The sequence below is a fragment of the Anthonomus grandis genome, chromosome 6 (assembly GCF_022605725.1).
Source record: "Anthonomus grandis grandis chromosome 6, icAntGran1.3, whole genome shotgun sequence".
NCBI classification, from domain to species: Eukaryota; Metazoa; Arthropoda; class Insecta; order Coleoptera; family Curculionidae; genus Anthonomus; species Anthonomus grandis.
This window is the reverse complement of record NC_065551.1, coordinates 2,263,101-2,279,084: the sequence shown is the minus strand read 5'-3', so window position 1 is coordinate 2,279,084 and position 15,984 is coordinate 2,263,101. Positions and strand designations below refer to the sequence as shown.

At 34.2% G+C, this 15,984-nt stretch overlaps 1 protein-coding gene across 2 annotated transcripts in view; it reads right to left on the bottom strand.

Moving 5' to 3' along the window:
- Positions 1-15,984, bottom strand: part of LOC126737588 (exportin-6-A-like) — a 320,333-nt gene that overhangs the window by 253,068 nt on the left and 51,281 nt on the right. For both annotated transcript variants that reach the window (XM_050442568.1, XM_050442567.1), the window contains exons 13-14: positions 10,800-10,935; positions 729-895 (exon numbers count right to left, since the gene is read on the bottom strand). In XM_050442568.1, coding sequence (XP_050298525.1) covers positions 729-895; positions 10,800-10,935 — 303 coding nt within the window. The remainder of the gene's footprint in view (positions 1-728; positions 896-10,799; positions 10,936-15,984) is intronic.

Here is a 15,984-nt window from a genome sequence, read left to right as displayed (position 1 = left end):
TTCTTGGCAAAATAGTAACAATGTAAAGTTAACGCCACAGCATTACAACGTTATTTTTTACTTGAGCATACTTGAAGCGTAGAGTACAAAAAACAAAATAGAACAAAAACAGTTTTAAATGAAGAAATCAAATTGACATTTACTAAGCCGGTTGTAGAAAATCCGGAAATTAGAGTAAGAGAAATAAGTACAAATTCAGAAATCGTCCGTAGGAAAAGGCCACAAAAAAATAAATATCATTCCCATCAAGTTCAGTTACATCAAGAATTCACCAAAAACATTAACAGCATTAATTTATTAATTTGTTCTGCATCCTTAAATTACAAAGGTAGACCCAAATTCTTATCTTTTTTCTTATTATAAACATTCATTTCATCAAGTGTTTTCCAAATAACTTTTTGATTTTGCGAACGTGACAAAAATTCCTAATAAGTCTTCTTTTCTTTACGAATAATCTGGGTAAAAATATTTCGCATTCTTTTGTATTCATATTTATACTTTGTTTTATTTAAATAAATGCATTTAAAAATGCTACATTATTTTTGTTAATAAATATAAGCTAAATAATTAACAACAATAGTAAATAAATATTGTAATAATGGTTTGTAAGTAATTTATATTTTTCTAAAAGTTACTATAATTTTGGCCAATACTATAGTTAATTTTTATATATTTTTGAGTATTTTAAATTTTTTCAAATGACTTTCATAAAACTACAAATCACTTACCCAACAGCTACCTGCAGAAATATATGCATGGCGTTTTTAGTAAATTCTGCTCCAATCTGAGACTGCAGATTTTTCAAAACCGACATGAAAAATTGTGAAAATACATTGTGTGTCTCTGCATATTTTACGTAGACCGGAAATAAAAGTAAGGCGTGATCCAATGTTGGCTAAAACGATAAAAATGGTAGTTTTATTTAAAAAAAATTAGTTTAATATTTATGGAGAAAGTGTGGCAGATTTAGGACGTCAAATAAAACTGATTTTGTTCCAAAAGAAATGCCGACGTTTCGACCTTTATTTAACACCACGATAATAACACATGTCGTGGTGTTTTTGTTTTGAGTTTGTTGCCATGAATATAATGCATCATAACGTTTTCTTATTTTATCAATTGACAAAAACTAGTTTTTTAAATAGCAAGAGCCCTAAAGATGGCCTAAATAAATTCGTATAAATATATTAAATGGACAAGTCGGCATTTCTTTTGAAACAAAATCAGGTTTATTTGAGGTCCTAAACCTACTACAGTTTCTCTCCATTTTAAGTGCTTATAAATGTTTAGTTCTGATTCCGAAAAATAGGAGGCATAAAGAAGGAAATTTACTGTCGATATTCATATTCAAATATATTTATTGTCTAACAGGAATCTAATCCTAATCACTAAGACAATATATCAAATTATAAGTAATAAAAATTTATATATCATGAAAAATAATAATAATCATATATAAAAATATAACTAATAGGTAATCATAAAATATGTTCAAGAAGAAAAAATATCAATAAGAGGCATATTAACTAAATAGGTTTACGATATTATTTGACAATAGGGGAGCGGGGGGAATAGGAGCCAGCGGGTAATGGGAGCCACCTCGTTATTTACGCCATGATGTGCGTAATGTAATTTTGGAACGCAGCTAACATTTAACCTTGATGCTTTCAAACTACTTTGAACCTTTGAACGGTTACATCTAAATCAGTTCACTTTCGGCAGTCTTCCGATACGTTTGTCGGTATTCGCAAATTTTACTCTAAAGACACGCAATACGAAATTTGAAGGTAAGTTTTGAATTATGAGTTATTATGCTTTCTCCTTTGGTTGTATTACTTAGAGATACATTTAGATTCAAGAAACGTGTTTGTTTTGCTGTTAGCATTAACTGTTTTAATTAGGAAACTAAAATTAAGATGGCGTTAGTTGGGGTAATTGGAGCCATATCGTGGCTCTAATTACCCCAGTTTGGGGTAATTAGAGCTAATTACCCCAAACTGGGGTAATTAGAGCCATGAAATGCTGAGAAGAGCGCTGAAATGCTTAGAACCATGAAATGCCTCGAAATTGGAAAAGGAAAACTGAGAAGGCGGCTTGGACCCTGGAAGACCGACAAAAAGCGGCGCAATTGGTCGGCGAAGGATCAGGAGCTATCAGAAAAGCAGCCGTGCGTTGTGAATTCCATACCAAACATTGCAGAAACGATTGAAAAAAGGACAACTGCAAAGTTTAGGAAAACTTCGGAACGGAATTCCACGATCAGCATTCGTAAACCTGAGGCCACGAGTTTAAACCACATCAAGGGTTTTAACAAGGACGAGGTAACTCGCTTTTTCGACAATCTTTACACGGTTTTGTCTAAACAGAATTTCAAGAAGTCCAATATTTTTAATATGGATGAAACGGGAATAACGACGGTTCAAGAACCTGGAACTATATTGGCTAGAAAAGGTCAAAAAACGGTAGGTTCGGCAACTAGTTGGGAGCGTGGCAAAAACATTACTGTAATTTGTTGCATGAGCGCTGCCGGATCGTTTGTGCCCCCATTTTTTATATTCCCCAGAAGACGATTTTCTCCACTACTTGCTAAGGATCGGCCTCCAGATGCGGAATAACAGGTTACTTTTAACGGCTGGACTAATGAGGAAATGTTCGAATTGTGGCTTAGGCATTTTGTAAAATTTGTTAAGCCCAATCGTGATGAACCAGTATTACTTATTCTAAATAATCATTCTAGTCATGCAACACTTGAAAGTTACAATTACTGCAAAAAAAATTTCATTACGATACTGTCCCTTCCAGCACATTCATCACATCGGATGCAGTCGTTAGATGTATAACATTTTATGGTCCACTAAAGAAGTCCTACTATAAAGAATGTGACAATTACATGAAGTCAAATAACCTCACACAAATCACTCCATATGATGTTGCAAGTCTTTTTAACAAAGCTTATTCCAAAGTTGCTTCTTTGGAAAAGGGAATATCAGGGTTCAGATGCACAGGTATTTTTCCATACCAGCCAGATATCTTTACTGATGCTGATTTTGTCTATAATTGTGTGCCACTAGCTTGCGTGGATACTAATGAAAAGACAAGATCACCGGCAAGTAGCTCTAAAATAACAGAAGAAAACAGCAAAGACAATGCCCAAAATCAGACACGGTCTCCTGTGATTCATAAAACACCAACAAAAGATTATAGTAGTCGATCATGCGATCCCGTACCAGGTTGTTCGACATGGCAAGATGAATCTGATCAGTCCATTAATACATCATCCATGTTTGATCTCCTTTCTATAATATCCCCATTGCCTCAAAAAGACGATAATAAAAGCAAGAACTTAAGACAAACAAGAAAACAGCATTCCGAAATTTTTACCCAGGCACCTATGAAGATATTTTTTGAAGAAAAAAAGCGAAAGAAACAAGAACGTGATGAAAAAAAAGAACATGTAAAGGCATAAAAACAGAGAACATAAACAAAACTAAAAAGAACAGCAAAATAGAAAGTGCTAAACGACAAGTAGGAGCAGACGAATTGTGGTCATCAGAAGATGAAGAACCTTTGAAGAAAACAGTTATTAGCAAATATGTGTCCGAAACGGAGTCAAAACCAGTTAATAAATATATTAAATATGTAAAAGGAAAGGTTGTTTACAAAAAAGGCATCAACAAAAGACAAGTTGCTGAAGAATCGTCATCTTCAGAAGACGAAGAGATAAGTGAAAAATATATTTGTGACGACGTGGTGCGATGATCTTAGCGACAGCGCCGCTCATGTTAGATGCATTATTTGTGACGACAAAAGATCTTAAAGACTACAATAATAAATCTGGCTCTTATTACTCAATCGTTGTGGGAAATGAGAGCCAAACGCACTTTTTTAAAAAGTTTTTTTATAAAAAGAAATAAATTCATTTTTTCCACAACTATTATTAAAATGTAACATTAAAAAATCCTTTTAAACGCTGGTATGTTTGAAAGAACTTGAAAGTTTTTTTTTATATTTCTATTGACAATAATGCATTAAGTGGCTCGAATTCCCCCCGCTCCCCTAATTATTTTAAATGACGAGAAGACATATTAAAGAGATCGACATCCAGACTTAAATGGACCAAGTTAAACCAAGAGCATGCTCTGTATAAAGGCTCTTTCTTTGCTAAACTTGTGCTATGTGTTTGTAAGTAAAAAATGTTTTGTCTTTTAGTATTAATGTAAGGCACAACAAAGTGTAGAGCTGCTAGCAATTCCGGGCAGTTAATATGACCATTACATAATTTGAAAACAAAAAGCAAACCTGCACAAATGGTTTCCTGATGAAGGGAAAGCATATTGAATCTGCTGAGTAACAAGTGCTGATCGTATGCTTGTTCTGGATAAATTCCATCAGTTTTAAAAGCGATATGTTTCAGAAATTTACGTTATAGTTTGGATACCAGAGTGGAGCCACATAAAGTAATCGCGATTCTATTAGGGAATTTAATAATAAAACCAAGAGATTTTAAGGATGACTTTATGATATTACCGATATGATTGCAAAAATTAAGCTTCTTGTCAATAGTGACACCCAAATCACGAACATAATCACAGTTAGAAAGAATTGTACCATATATAGCCAAAAATTAAAATATAGTTAAAAAAAAACGGCTTTTAAAAAAATATTACTGCTACTGAGGGCATTTTCAATGAAAAAGTTAAATTTAATTAACTTTAATTAAATATAACCAACTATTTTGTGAAAAAAAAATCATTTTCATAGAATGCTTTGCGATCAAATAATGGATTTACTATTTACAAAATAGCAAGCCAGGAATAAACATAACACAAAAAAAACATGAGTTTACTGTTTATATAATATGTTTTTCTATAAATCAATTATTGTAACTTATTGCGTAAACGAGAAACTACAATAATTAAGAATTTGAAAGTAAAATTAGCAATCAGATCTAAAAAGAGTCACCAAGACCCTACCAGCGGACAAGGCCAACGCTACGAATTGTAATGGATGTAAAAAACTGCAACAACAAGGTTAAAGAAGTCCAGAATAAAAGTAAATATAAACTACTAACCAAAAATTTTACACCAACAGTCTTTAATTCCGTATTTCTGTTTAAGAAAGTTACGAAAAAGAATTCATTACACCGGCAATTAGAGTCTCTTGCAAAAATAACAGATGCCTTTCTTATCTTGCAAAATTTACAGAATATAGACAAAGGTAAGGCTAAAAATAGATTCTATCCCAAGAAAATTGTAATTTCTCGAAATTCGAAGCGCAAAACTTGGTCTATTATAACTAATATTGCTGGTCGGAAGAAGAAGCCAAACAAATCCATAGAAGTCATAGTTGATAATACAGTAATATCAGAGCCTGTCACTATTGCTGAAAAACTTAATGACTTTTACATTACTTTAGCGGAAAACACTATCAAACACTTACCCTCTACTAGCTCCCCAAAGAAATTCTATGGAAATACACCCTCTAACAGTTTTTACTTTAAGCCTATATCTCCAGAAGAGGTTGCAAAAATATTAAAAAGTATTAATAAAAAATCTTCAGGCTTAAATGAAATACTACAAAGATTCTCGAAAACCTGCCTTTTAAAGTCATTGAGACATTGGCACATTTAATAAATTGTTCTTTTTCTGAAGGGATTTTTCCTGATGAACTAAAATCTTCTGTGTTCATTCCAATACACAAAGGTGGAAGTGATAAATGTCTGGCAAGCTTCCATCTTATAACAAAGAAAAACGAAAAACTGATAACAAAGATTCAGTTCTTTCAAAAATTATGTAGTCTTTGGCTAAATAACGTCCGTTTTATCGACATTCTAGAACGAAAAAAATTGTTGTTCTCAGTTTGGCTTTCGAAGCAACACCAGCACAAATGATGTAGTGTATGAGTTGTTAGAATATGTATACACAGGTAAATTACAAATTTTTTACTGTAGCTGTGTTTTGTGACCTTGCTTAAGCTTCCGATTGCGTAAATCATCATTGATAAATTGTATTCGTGTGGGTGCAGGGGCTCTGAACTGGTTTTCATCATATTTTGAAGGAAGACAACAGGGTGCCGGTAGTGAAGGTGAGGTGACATCTGCATTTAATCCCATTATACCTGATGTACCCCAGTGCTCTGTATTGGGTCCCCTACTCTTTATTGTATATATAAATAACCTAGCAGCTTTAGATCTCTCTGGCAAGTTAACGTTTTTTGCCAACAATAAAAAGTATGCCATAACGTTGCACATAGGGGTATTTCATTAATCTATGCGGCCAAAATTATTTTTCTGTTTTTATCTATGCCAAAGGATATTTTAAAGTAAATAACATCTTATTTTAATAAGTCAAGTATATTTAATATAAAAAAAATTAATAATAATAAAATTAATAATGATAAAAAAACTAACATTCGTCAAATAAAATATCATCTTCGCTGTCTGATGGATCTGCAGTAGTTACGCTGTCTGGAGGACTGGCAGGCATCAAAAGTGTTATGGTTTCTGGTAGAAAAGATCCCAATTTTCTTCTGTTTACTTTCCTTATGCCACTTAATACCGGATCGGAACTTAAAAGAAGCCGATTAAAAATGTCCCTGTTGCAGCCCTTCCTGGAGAATTTTCGGGCAAAATCTTGACGGTATGCTCGGAAATGTTTATTTCGGGCTTCTGCAGCCTCTTCGGAGAGCTGTCCAATGGGCAATAATGCATTTTTTATTATAACTGCACCATGAATAAGTACTTTATGCATAGTTGGACTCATTGGGTGCCAAGGGTACAAACTAACATATAACCTAGCAGTTTCCAATGCATATATGTTGTATTTTTCATGATTAATTATATAACCACTTGAAATTACTTCCAAAATTATTTTTAGTCTATAGATTAGCTCATAGTTAATGCCAGTTATTTCTGATGACAGTTTTGGGTCCTCGAAAAACCTCCTGCTTGTGTTGCCGTCATTTGTATTGCCGAAATTAGCCTTTGGCATATCCACTAAGAGTCCAGTTTCTCGGCGAAATCTTTCCTGAATTTCCAGCTTTCTCTCCTTTTCCATACTTTTTTCTGTTTCGGTCTTTCGTTCTCTGTATTTTTTCACCGGCAATTTATATGCCAAGTGGAGGATAGTTTCGAAAAAGCGAATTCTCGCATGTAAAATTGAGAGTCCAAACTCTAAAGCTTCAGAACAGACTGGCTTTTCTAGATTTAACTGGTTAAATTCTTTGGAGGTTGCACCACATATATAGCACTTGCTGGTTGATTTAGTGCCTGTAGCTGCATTGCAGACCTTTCCATCCACCATTGCCATGATAAAGACATGCCTAACTAACAATTCTTTTTCTTGTAAATTAACACGTGTTGGTTGAAGTCCCTGTATAGACTTATTTATATACTCAATTTCTTCCTGCGTAACATCTGTACTTTCTTTTACGAATCGAAACCTTATTGGTCTACAGTACCTGGGAGATGAGGGAGTAGGATTTTCCCAGACTATATTTTTACCTTCTTTACCACAAACTAGTCTTAGAGGTACAAAACAGCTTTGAAATATGTTAGCGTCTGAGTCGGCGTCATTTTCAAATTTTTGTTTGAATTGACATTGTTGTGAGCCATCACAGCCCCATTTGCAAATAACCTTTAAACTGTCTTTTTCTTCCTCTCTCAGCGTTATTAGGACTTCGTTCAGGTAGGTAGATAAACACATTACGGTGAGATCAACCAAAGCTTGCAAATTACTTTCGGCACTAGTATTGGTTACGTTGCATTCTTCTGTTGGTGGGTAACATTTTTGTTTTTCTTTTTGTAAAAGACTGTAACAAGGAAAAAACTTTTTGTTCGTATTTCGGATTACCTCATATTGTCTTCGAGTTAAATCTGCTTCCACAAACATTGATAGCGCCTCCAATGGAGCAAGTTGGGTAGGCTCTTTGGTTTTTGTTTCTGAAAACGCCTTCTTATATTTAGTAGCACGTAACGGGCTACTTGTGGTTATTTCCTTTAGTATGTCGGAAGCATCGCGTTTTCCGCTTTTTGGCAACTCAACCTGAGCAGCATGAATGATAACTTCCTTGGCTAATGAAGCCCGTATTTCTTCGGTTTTTCCTCTTTTAGTCCTTTCACTTGATTCTTCAAACATCTTAGGTGGTCGGCCTGGCCTTTTTTGAATAACCACGGGAATTTCAATAGTTCCTTCTAACCATGATTGATTGTATTTTAAAAACACGTCTTCCTTCTTATGGGCCTTTACCCACCTTTGCTTCGTTTGTGATTTAAAACGTGCAAAACTGGCTTTAAAACTTTCAATTTGATCTTCTGTAAAATTGTCACAGGACAAAATTTGATCCTTCAAAGCATTTAGTTTTTCTTCCAAACTTGGTAGACCCAGGGCCTGCATACGGTCGAACATGTTTCTACGGGTCACTAGTTTTACTCCCGAGGGACCTTGGCAATCTATAACAAAAAAATGTTCGCCTGTTATTACTCTTACAATAACAATGTTTTTATTTTATTTTTATTCAGATAAAAACAAATCAATTCAATGTGCCCTAGTAGTACTTATCCGCGCTTTTCCGCGACTAATTATAAAAACATTTACTTCTACAGGACTAAAACCTTTAATCGTAATAGAAATAATAGCTGGATCTAGGTGGAAAGTATATCAAATCCATTAGTAAGCAAAAATAATACCCAAAAAAATCTTCATAATACTTGTTACGGTTTAAATTTTATTAACTAAATAAAAATATTTTAGAACAATTTAAATTATATCGAAATTAGTGGATTCTTACCTGGTCTATCCAAATCCATCACTACCGCGTCCAAAATAAAGGCACAACTATTATTAATATTCACTGAAAGCGTAGCGAATTGAGAAAAATGCGAGAAACAAAAGTAACAGCACGAGCGACGTTCGACTTCAAACTAACGCTGGACGAATGGTGCGCACGGGAGCAAGGCGTGAAAGGTGGGGTGTTATTCTTGGATTAGTTGCTTATCCTATGCCGTCGTTTTTTTTACCTAGTTTGATAGTTTGAAAAACTAACTTTTGGCCGCGCAGATCTCGCAAACACCCGTATGTGCGTTGTTGACATGTGATACGCACCAGGAAAGACAACACACGTTACAATTTTTTTTTATAATTTCAAAGTAGTTTTTATCGTTTTTATTCGTCGATATTGTCTTTTTCGATTTATACTCCAATTTATAAAGTTTAATTTTGCTATACATTTTTTAGTTTTTTGGAGCGTTTCTTAAGTTATTTTTGAAAGTGTGTTTCGGAGCTGTTGCGTAAGCGATACGTTTAAAAACGATGAACTTAGGAGTGTGACACTCCTTTGACACTCCACAGCCGTTGTTCTACGAGACCATGGTCGTCCGATTAGGTGTATTACAAAAAGGCTTGGCCATCTTCGTACTACGATATCCGATGAGATACAAAGTTTCAAACTGGTTATTATTCAAGTAGACCAGGACAGGGAAGACGAAGGGCCACAAACGCACCCTAGGATTCTTTCTTTCTTCGAAGAACTTGAAGACGACTTTTCATTTTTTTCTATTTCTTCGAAGCCCAACAGCCTCTGCTCCAGCTTTGGTAAGAAGACTGGCAGATGTTCACGGTACCTTGAACCGTGGGGGGTGATGGTGTAGGGTGGCTTTTGATTGAAAGCCTGTATAGACCTTATTACCCTTCAAGGGGGTAATAACGCCAATAAATGCATTAGAGAGTGCTTAAAATAACATATGGTACCTTATAAGCCATTTATAGGAGAAATTTTTTTCTTGATGCACGACAATGCTCGACCGCACATAGCACAAGTAACAACGCAATAATTAATCGACGTTGACGCTCATGTATTGCGCTGGCCCTCAAGAAGTCTAGACCTCAACCCTATTGAGAATTGTGGAATATACTGGAAAAAAGAGGTAGGGAGAACTACGGAGAGTTTCAAATTTTGGCTGCGTTAGAAAAAGCACCGACAAACGAGTGGAATCAAATACCCCAAGATGCCATTGCTTCTTCAATTGAATGAGAGTTTTTACTCAAGCTCATGAAATACCCGATTTTAGAAAAAAATTATAAATCTTAATACCGCCGTTATCCATATTTTATTTTTTAATTTTGTTGCTAATAAAGTATTATTGCATTATTTCCTTAGAGTCAGTGTTTTTTCTTTAGGAATACAGATGTCGGAATGAATCGAAAAATAAACTGTTAATAAAAAATGGGTCTTGAAAATGCAGCAAAAAGAATCATTGTTGTGTTGTGAATTTTTCCACGGGGTGTTTAAAAGTTTAGAGTAAAATGCGACTTTTTATTAACCCCTGTATCATAACAAATTTATTGGAAAATTTAGTAGGTTCGATTTGAAAAAATAATGACAATAAAACGGCCTAAAATTCGGCAAAAAATTATCAAAATCGATGCAATACTAAAAAAGTTATTAAAGATTATATTTGAACCTAATTTTCGACGTCCTGTTAATTTTGCGTTTTTTACTCATCCAAACAATACAAAATTCTTAAACTAGCTGAAAACATGAAAATCAACACATTTTTTTTTCTAGAGTTAAAAAATCATAATGATGCGATACTTTCTTGGGGAAGTTTTTTATATAAACTTTTTTATTAGAAATAGCCTCCTCTATCACTTTCTTCAGTTTAGATCATGATTTCTAAGACATTTAATTTTTTTTAATAGATTAGTAAAAACAGAAAAGTAATAAAACTACCACTAAGTCATATACTTAATTTAAATATAAACTTAACAGAAGTATTATATTCTTTTACGTAACAAACTTACTTTTATGGCGAGGGTAAGCTCTTTCTTAGCAATCACCGGAAATCCTCTACAGTAATCTATCACATGGCTTAATGCAGGTAGAGCAGTCTGCACAGTGGCGTGCACTTTAGTTTCTACAGTGTTTGGCACTAAATCTCTAAAAAAGAAATGATAGCGTTTAACCTCTTATCTATGTTCAAAGTTTCCGATAACAATATATTAGAATACCAGATTTGTCTAATAAATAACGAGACTATTTATGAAAAAGTATTTAGTAGTTTTCAGTGCAGTGAAGTTCGGAACATTGGCGCGAGATTTAAAACAAACATAAGCAGTTGTAAATATTTCCAGTAGTAGTAAGTGATCGTGTTTCGTAGTGTGTGTGTGTAAATAAATGAGTTGACTATTTTTTATTGTATTAATTCTCACCTAACGAACGGGTAAAAAGGCTACAGTATTATACATAAATGATATGGTTAGGGTGGCTCAAAAACCAAATATTATTTTATTTGCTGATCATACTGTGCTCTATATAGCTGGTAAAAATCAGCAGCAAATGATTTGTGCATGCACATAGAACTTATTTAATTTATTCTACTGCCTTTATAACAACAAGTTAATCCTAAATACCGCAAAGTCAACATTTTCAATAGACAATCGAAGACATCTTCTTGATATTGAAAGTCTAAGTGTTCGTGTGGATAGACAGAAATTATTTTATGATGATTAAATTAAATACTAGGAAATTATTGTACATGAGACTTTTTTCTACAATAATGGATCCTTATATATTTTACGTAGTCAATAGTTTTTAAGATATGTTGGAAAAATGAACTTGAAAGTCACGGGGTTGTCAAGGCACCATATTTTTTTCCGAATATTTAGATTGTGGTTTACTTATGCAAGACTTTTAAGGAGTAAAGTTGTAGATCATTCTGTCTGTAGACTAAATATTAAAAAAAAAATTGTTCCTCGTGTCCGAAGATAATCAAGCTTATGTAAGACACGACAACGAGGATCCCGTAGTGTGAGTAGAGAACGTAATTTTAGCAAAATTCCACCTTTTCTCGGTTTCCTTAGTTCCTAATTAAAGTTGCCCTAACAACGAATATGACGCACCCGAAATAATTCCGTCAATTAGGGGATGGGCCGCGCTCCGGGGATGATATTCGATATTATAACGGGATTATTTTACGTTCTTTCTTTTTTTTTACTTTAAAAATCACGAATAATTATGTTAAAAGGGCGTATTGTCACAAGGCCCTAAAAGTGTAAGTTTATTATGTAAGACCCATTTACAAAGGCGGTTCGAAATTAGAATTATCAGGCCTATATCACAATTAAATAATTTTGCAAAAATGTTTGAGAAAAACTTAAAAACAAGACTTGAAGAATTTCTATATTTACATACAATTATATCTCAATATCAAAATGGATATCGTCCAGACGTATCTACTGCTGATGCAGTAAACAAACTAACCTTTTTAATAAACAATTCACTAAACAAAATTAAAAAAAAAATATATTGGGATCTAGTTAAGGCCTTCAACATAGTACCACTTATTAGAAAACGAAGATATTGGAGTGAAAGGTTTGTTATCCCGTATTTTTGCCAATTATCTTACAGACAGAAAACAAATGGTAAAAATTGGCAAAAGCGATAGTATGAAACAGCGAATATGAATCGAAGTACCTCAGGGTGCACCAGTATTATTTATTATAGAAATTAATATTATATGATCGTTAAATTGCCTTGGAACTCATATCATACATTGCAATTTTTTATGAAGAAAATACATGATATGAAGTTACAAATATCGCGGAGCGTAGCTTAACTCTCATAAAAAAATCTTGTTATAATAACTAATGAAAATTTAATATGAAAATATCTTTGCATCTAGATCACAAATAAGCTTTGCAAATTAAAAAATTAATTCTATTCACTTTCTTCACTTAGAGATGTACTACATTTTCAGATATTAAGGTCGGTGTACTTAGTTAATTAAACCGAATTTAATAAATTTTAAATTTGGTTTAATTGTCTGTGGTAGGTAGTGTAGCGATTTTATTTTTTTGGTTGCTTTTATAATGTAATTAATGTTGTATGTAATTTAATATTGTATGAATAGTACTGATCGCGACATCTAGTGTCTGGTTAAGGGCATTTGAAAAATAAGAACTCCTAGATAGCGTATTTTACAATTTACTGGAATCAGGTTGTTTCTCTCTCTCTCTCTTTCTCTCTGACTAACGTGATTTTTCTATCTGTCTGTTTTTGTCATTGGTTACGTAGGCCATGCTCAAGAATCAACTTTTACATATTGGTATTTTCGATACCGGGCTGTTGCTGCCATTGTTTTTCCTGTAATTTGAATACTTTGCCTTTTGGGATTAGATTGATTTCTGTACTTCCTGCAACTCAAAGGTAAGCAAGGCAACATTGTATTGTCAATTCTTGTAAAACTAGGCCTGTGTAGGATTATACATCAGATACCTAGAAATTGCGTTTTGGCTTTCTTTCTAAATGGTGTGATCTTCAGGTTAACAAAGTTGGGATTCGACCTCATAGTTACTTCATGGCGACACTAGCCATGTAATGTGAAAGATTACTTTAATACACTTTAAAAACACCGTCCAACATCTTGAGGTAAGGTTGATTCCTATTCTTTGTTAAACGTTTTCTCATGGTTTTTAGGGCCGCCTTTTTTGAGGTTCACGTGTCAATTTTAGGGTCTTACGCCAGATCTTATGCCGGGTCTTAAACCAAGTCTTAGGTGAGATCTTAGTTTTAAGGGCCATCCCGAGCCATCTCAGGTGCTGTTCTTATTTCCCATCATAAATTGGAGCTTTGTCAGGATTTATTGCTTCTTCATGACGTTATTGAATGGACCTTAGTCATCTGCTGTCCTTGAATCTGCACAGTGGGTTACCAGGTTAAACCAGATAAAAGAAATGTGTAAGCAATGTTGAATGTGATTTAGTACATGTTGTACTGTATACTGTGCGGTAAGTTACTGACTTTGGCCAAAGGATAGTTACATACTACCGTTAGAGCCCAGGTTTTTAAGGATCTTAAGATTTTATCGGAGTGGTGTGCTGCAAACAGGCTTGTATTTAATGTGGGCAAAACCTTTATTATGGGATTTAAGTGTGACGTGCAGGGCCTTATGTTTAGTGAAAACACCCCCTTGCAAAACAAAGAAAGCTGTAAGTTCCTTGGTATTACCATTTATGGTCGCCTTCGCTTCGAAGATCATATCCTAAATCTTGCATCAAAATTATCCTCTGGATGCTTTGCAGTAAGAATGGCGGGGCACGAGCTGGGAGGGGTAGTTGCACGTTCAGTGTACTTTTCTCTTATTGAGTCCCATCTTCGTTATGGCTTGCCTTTTTGGGGTTTAAGCAACAAGGGATTATTAAACATAATTTTTGTGATTCAAAAAAAGGCAGTTATACTCTATTTCAGAAGTGTATAGAGCAATAAACTGGGGAATTCCGTTCTGTTTGGCTACATTTCGTGGTAGTTCATAGGCGCAGGTACTTATAATATTTATGAATTTAATTTTCACGGATTAAATGCCTTTATTTTGAAAGAGATTAAATACTAAATAAATACTTTTAATCCTTTTGTATAGGTACCTATCTTTTAACGCTTTGTAACATGCAAAAATGGGGTCAGGTAATATATACAGACTATAAATACTTTTAAATCATATTTTAAACGTTACTAGTCACTGCTACGCTGTAGTGTAATCACAATATTATTATCCCAATATTTAAAAAATGGAGGTATTCAGTCCAACGAAAAGATGTACTAAAAATTCTCCACTATCGCTGAGTGAAAAAGTTATTATTTTAAATGTACATGATTGCATAAAACACGATTACCCTAGTTTTACTGTGCAAGAAATTGTTGAAAAATGTTCTCGAATGAGTGGAATTGGAAAGTCCACCATTTTCAAATTGTTGCGGGAAAGAAAAGTAGCAGGTCAAGTGGAATCTCCCAAGCAAAAGCCAGGACGACCTACAAAAGTCCTTGATGAAAATGCTAAATGTATAATTCGAAAAAAAGTTCACTCTTTTTATTTTAAAAAGGAAATACCCACCCTAGACAAAATTTTAATGGAGCTTGGCCGAGATGACAGTATTCCGTTGATAAGTAGAAAACTTTTATGGAAAACTTTAAAAAATATGGATTTTGCCTGGGAAAAGCATAACCGCAAAGCACTTTTACTGGAGAGCGACGAAATTGTTTGTTGGAGACGACAATACTTGAGAAGTATCAAGCAGTACCGCAGGGAGCAAAAGAAAGTTTTTTATCTTGATGAGACGTGGATTAACGAAGGTTATATAGTCCAAAAAATGTGGCAAGACAAAAATATAACCAGTGCTCGCCAAGCTTTCATAGAAGGCCTGTCTACGGGTATTAAAGTCCCTTCGGGAAAAGGAAAAAGACTTATAATCACACATATTGGAAGCGAAGAGGGATTTTTAAAAGAAGGTCTGCTAACCTTTGAGTCGACTCGCACAGGAGATTACCATGAAGACATGAACTCAGACGTTTTCGAGGACTATTTTGGTGAAATGATAAAATTTCTTCCGGCTAATTCGGTGGTGGTTATGGATAACGCAAGCTATCATTCACGGCGAATAGAGAAGACGCCAACTTCAAGTTGGAGAAAGCAAGAAATTATCGATTGGCTGACTGCAAAAGGTATTGCGTTTGAAGCAAATTTGATAAAAAAAGAACTGCTGGCAATAGCAAACTTACACAAAACTCGTTTCATGAAATACGCCGTGGAAGATATAGCCGAAAAATATAATATAACTGTACTGCGCTTACCGCCACATCATTGCGAACTAAATCCTATAGAACTGATATGGGCGCAGGTAAAAGGATTTGTAGCAAGACAAAACACGACTTTTAAAATGAAAGATGTTAAGCTACTGTTTGATCAAGCCATTACGGAAGCGACACCAGAGAATTGGCGAAAAGCAGTCCAGCATGTAATTAAGCAAGAGGACAAAATGTGGGATCTTGACAACCTCATCGATCAGACAGTCGATCCTTTAATTATAATGTCAAGAGGTAATGACAGTTCGTCAGATGACGAAGAAGACTACAATCTATTATAATTTAAAATTGTTATACACTGTTCAAAAAGTGCCAGATCCAAAAGTGACATTTTCAACTGTTTTACTCTAC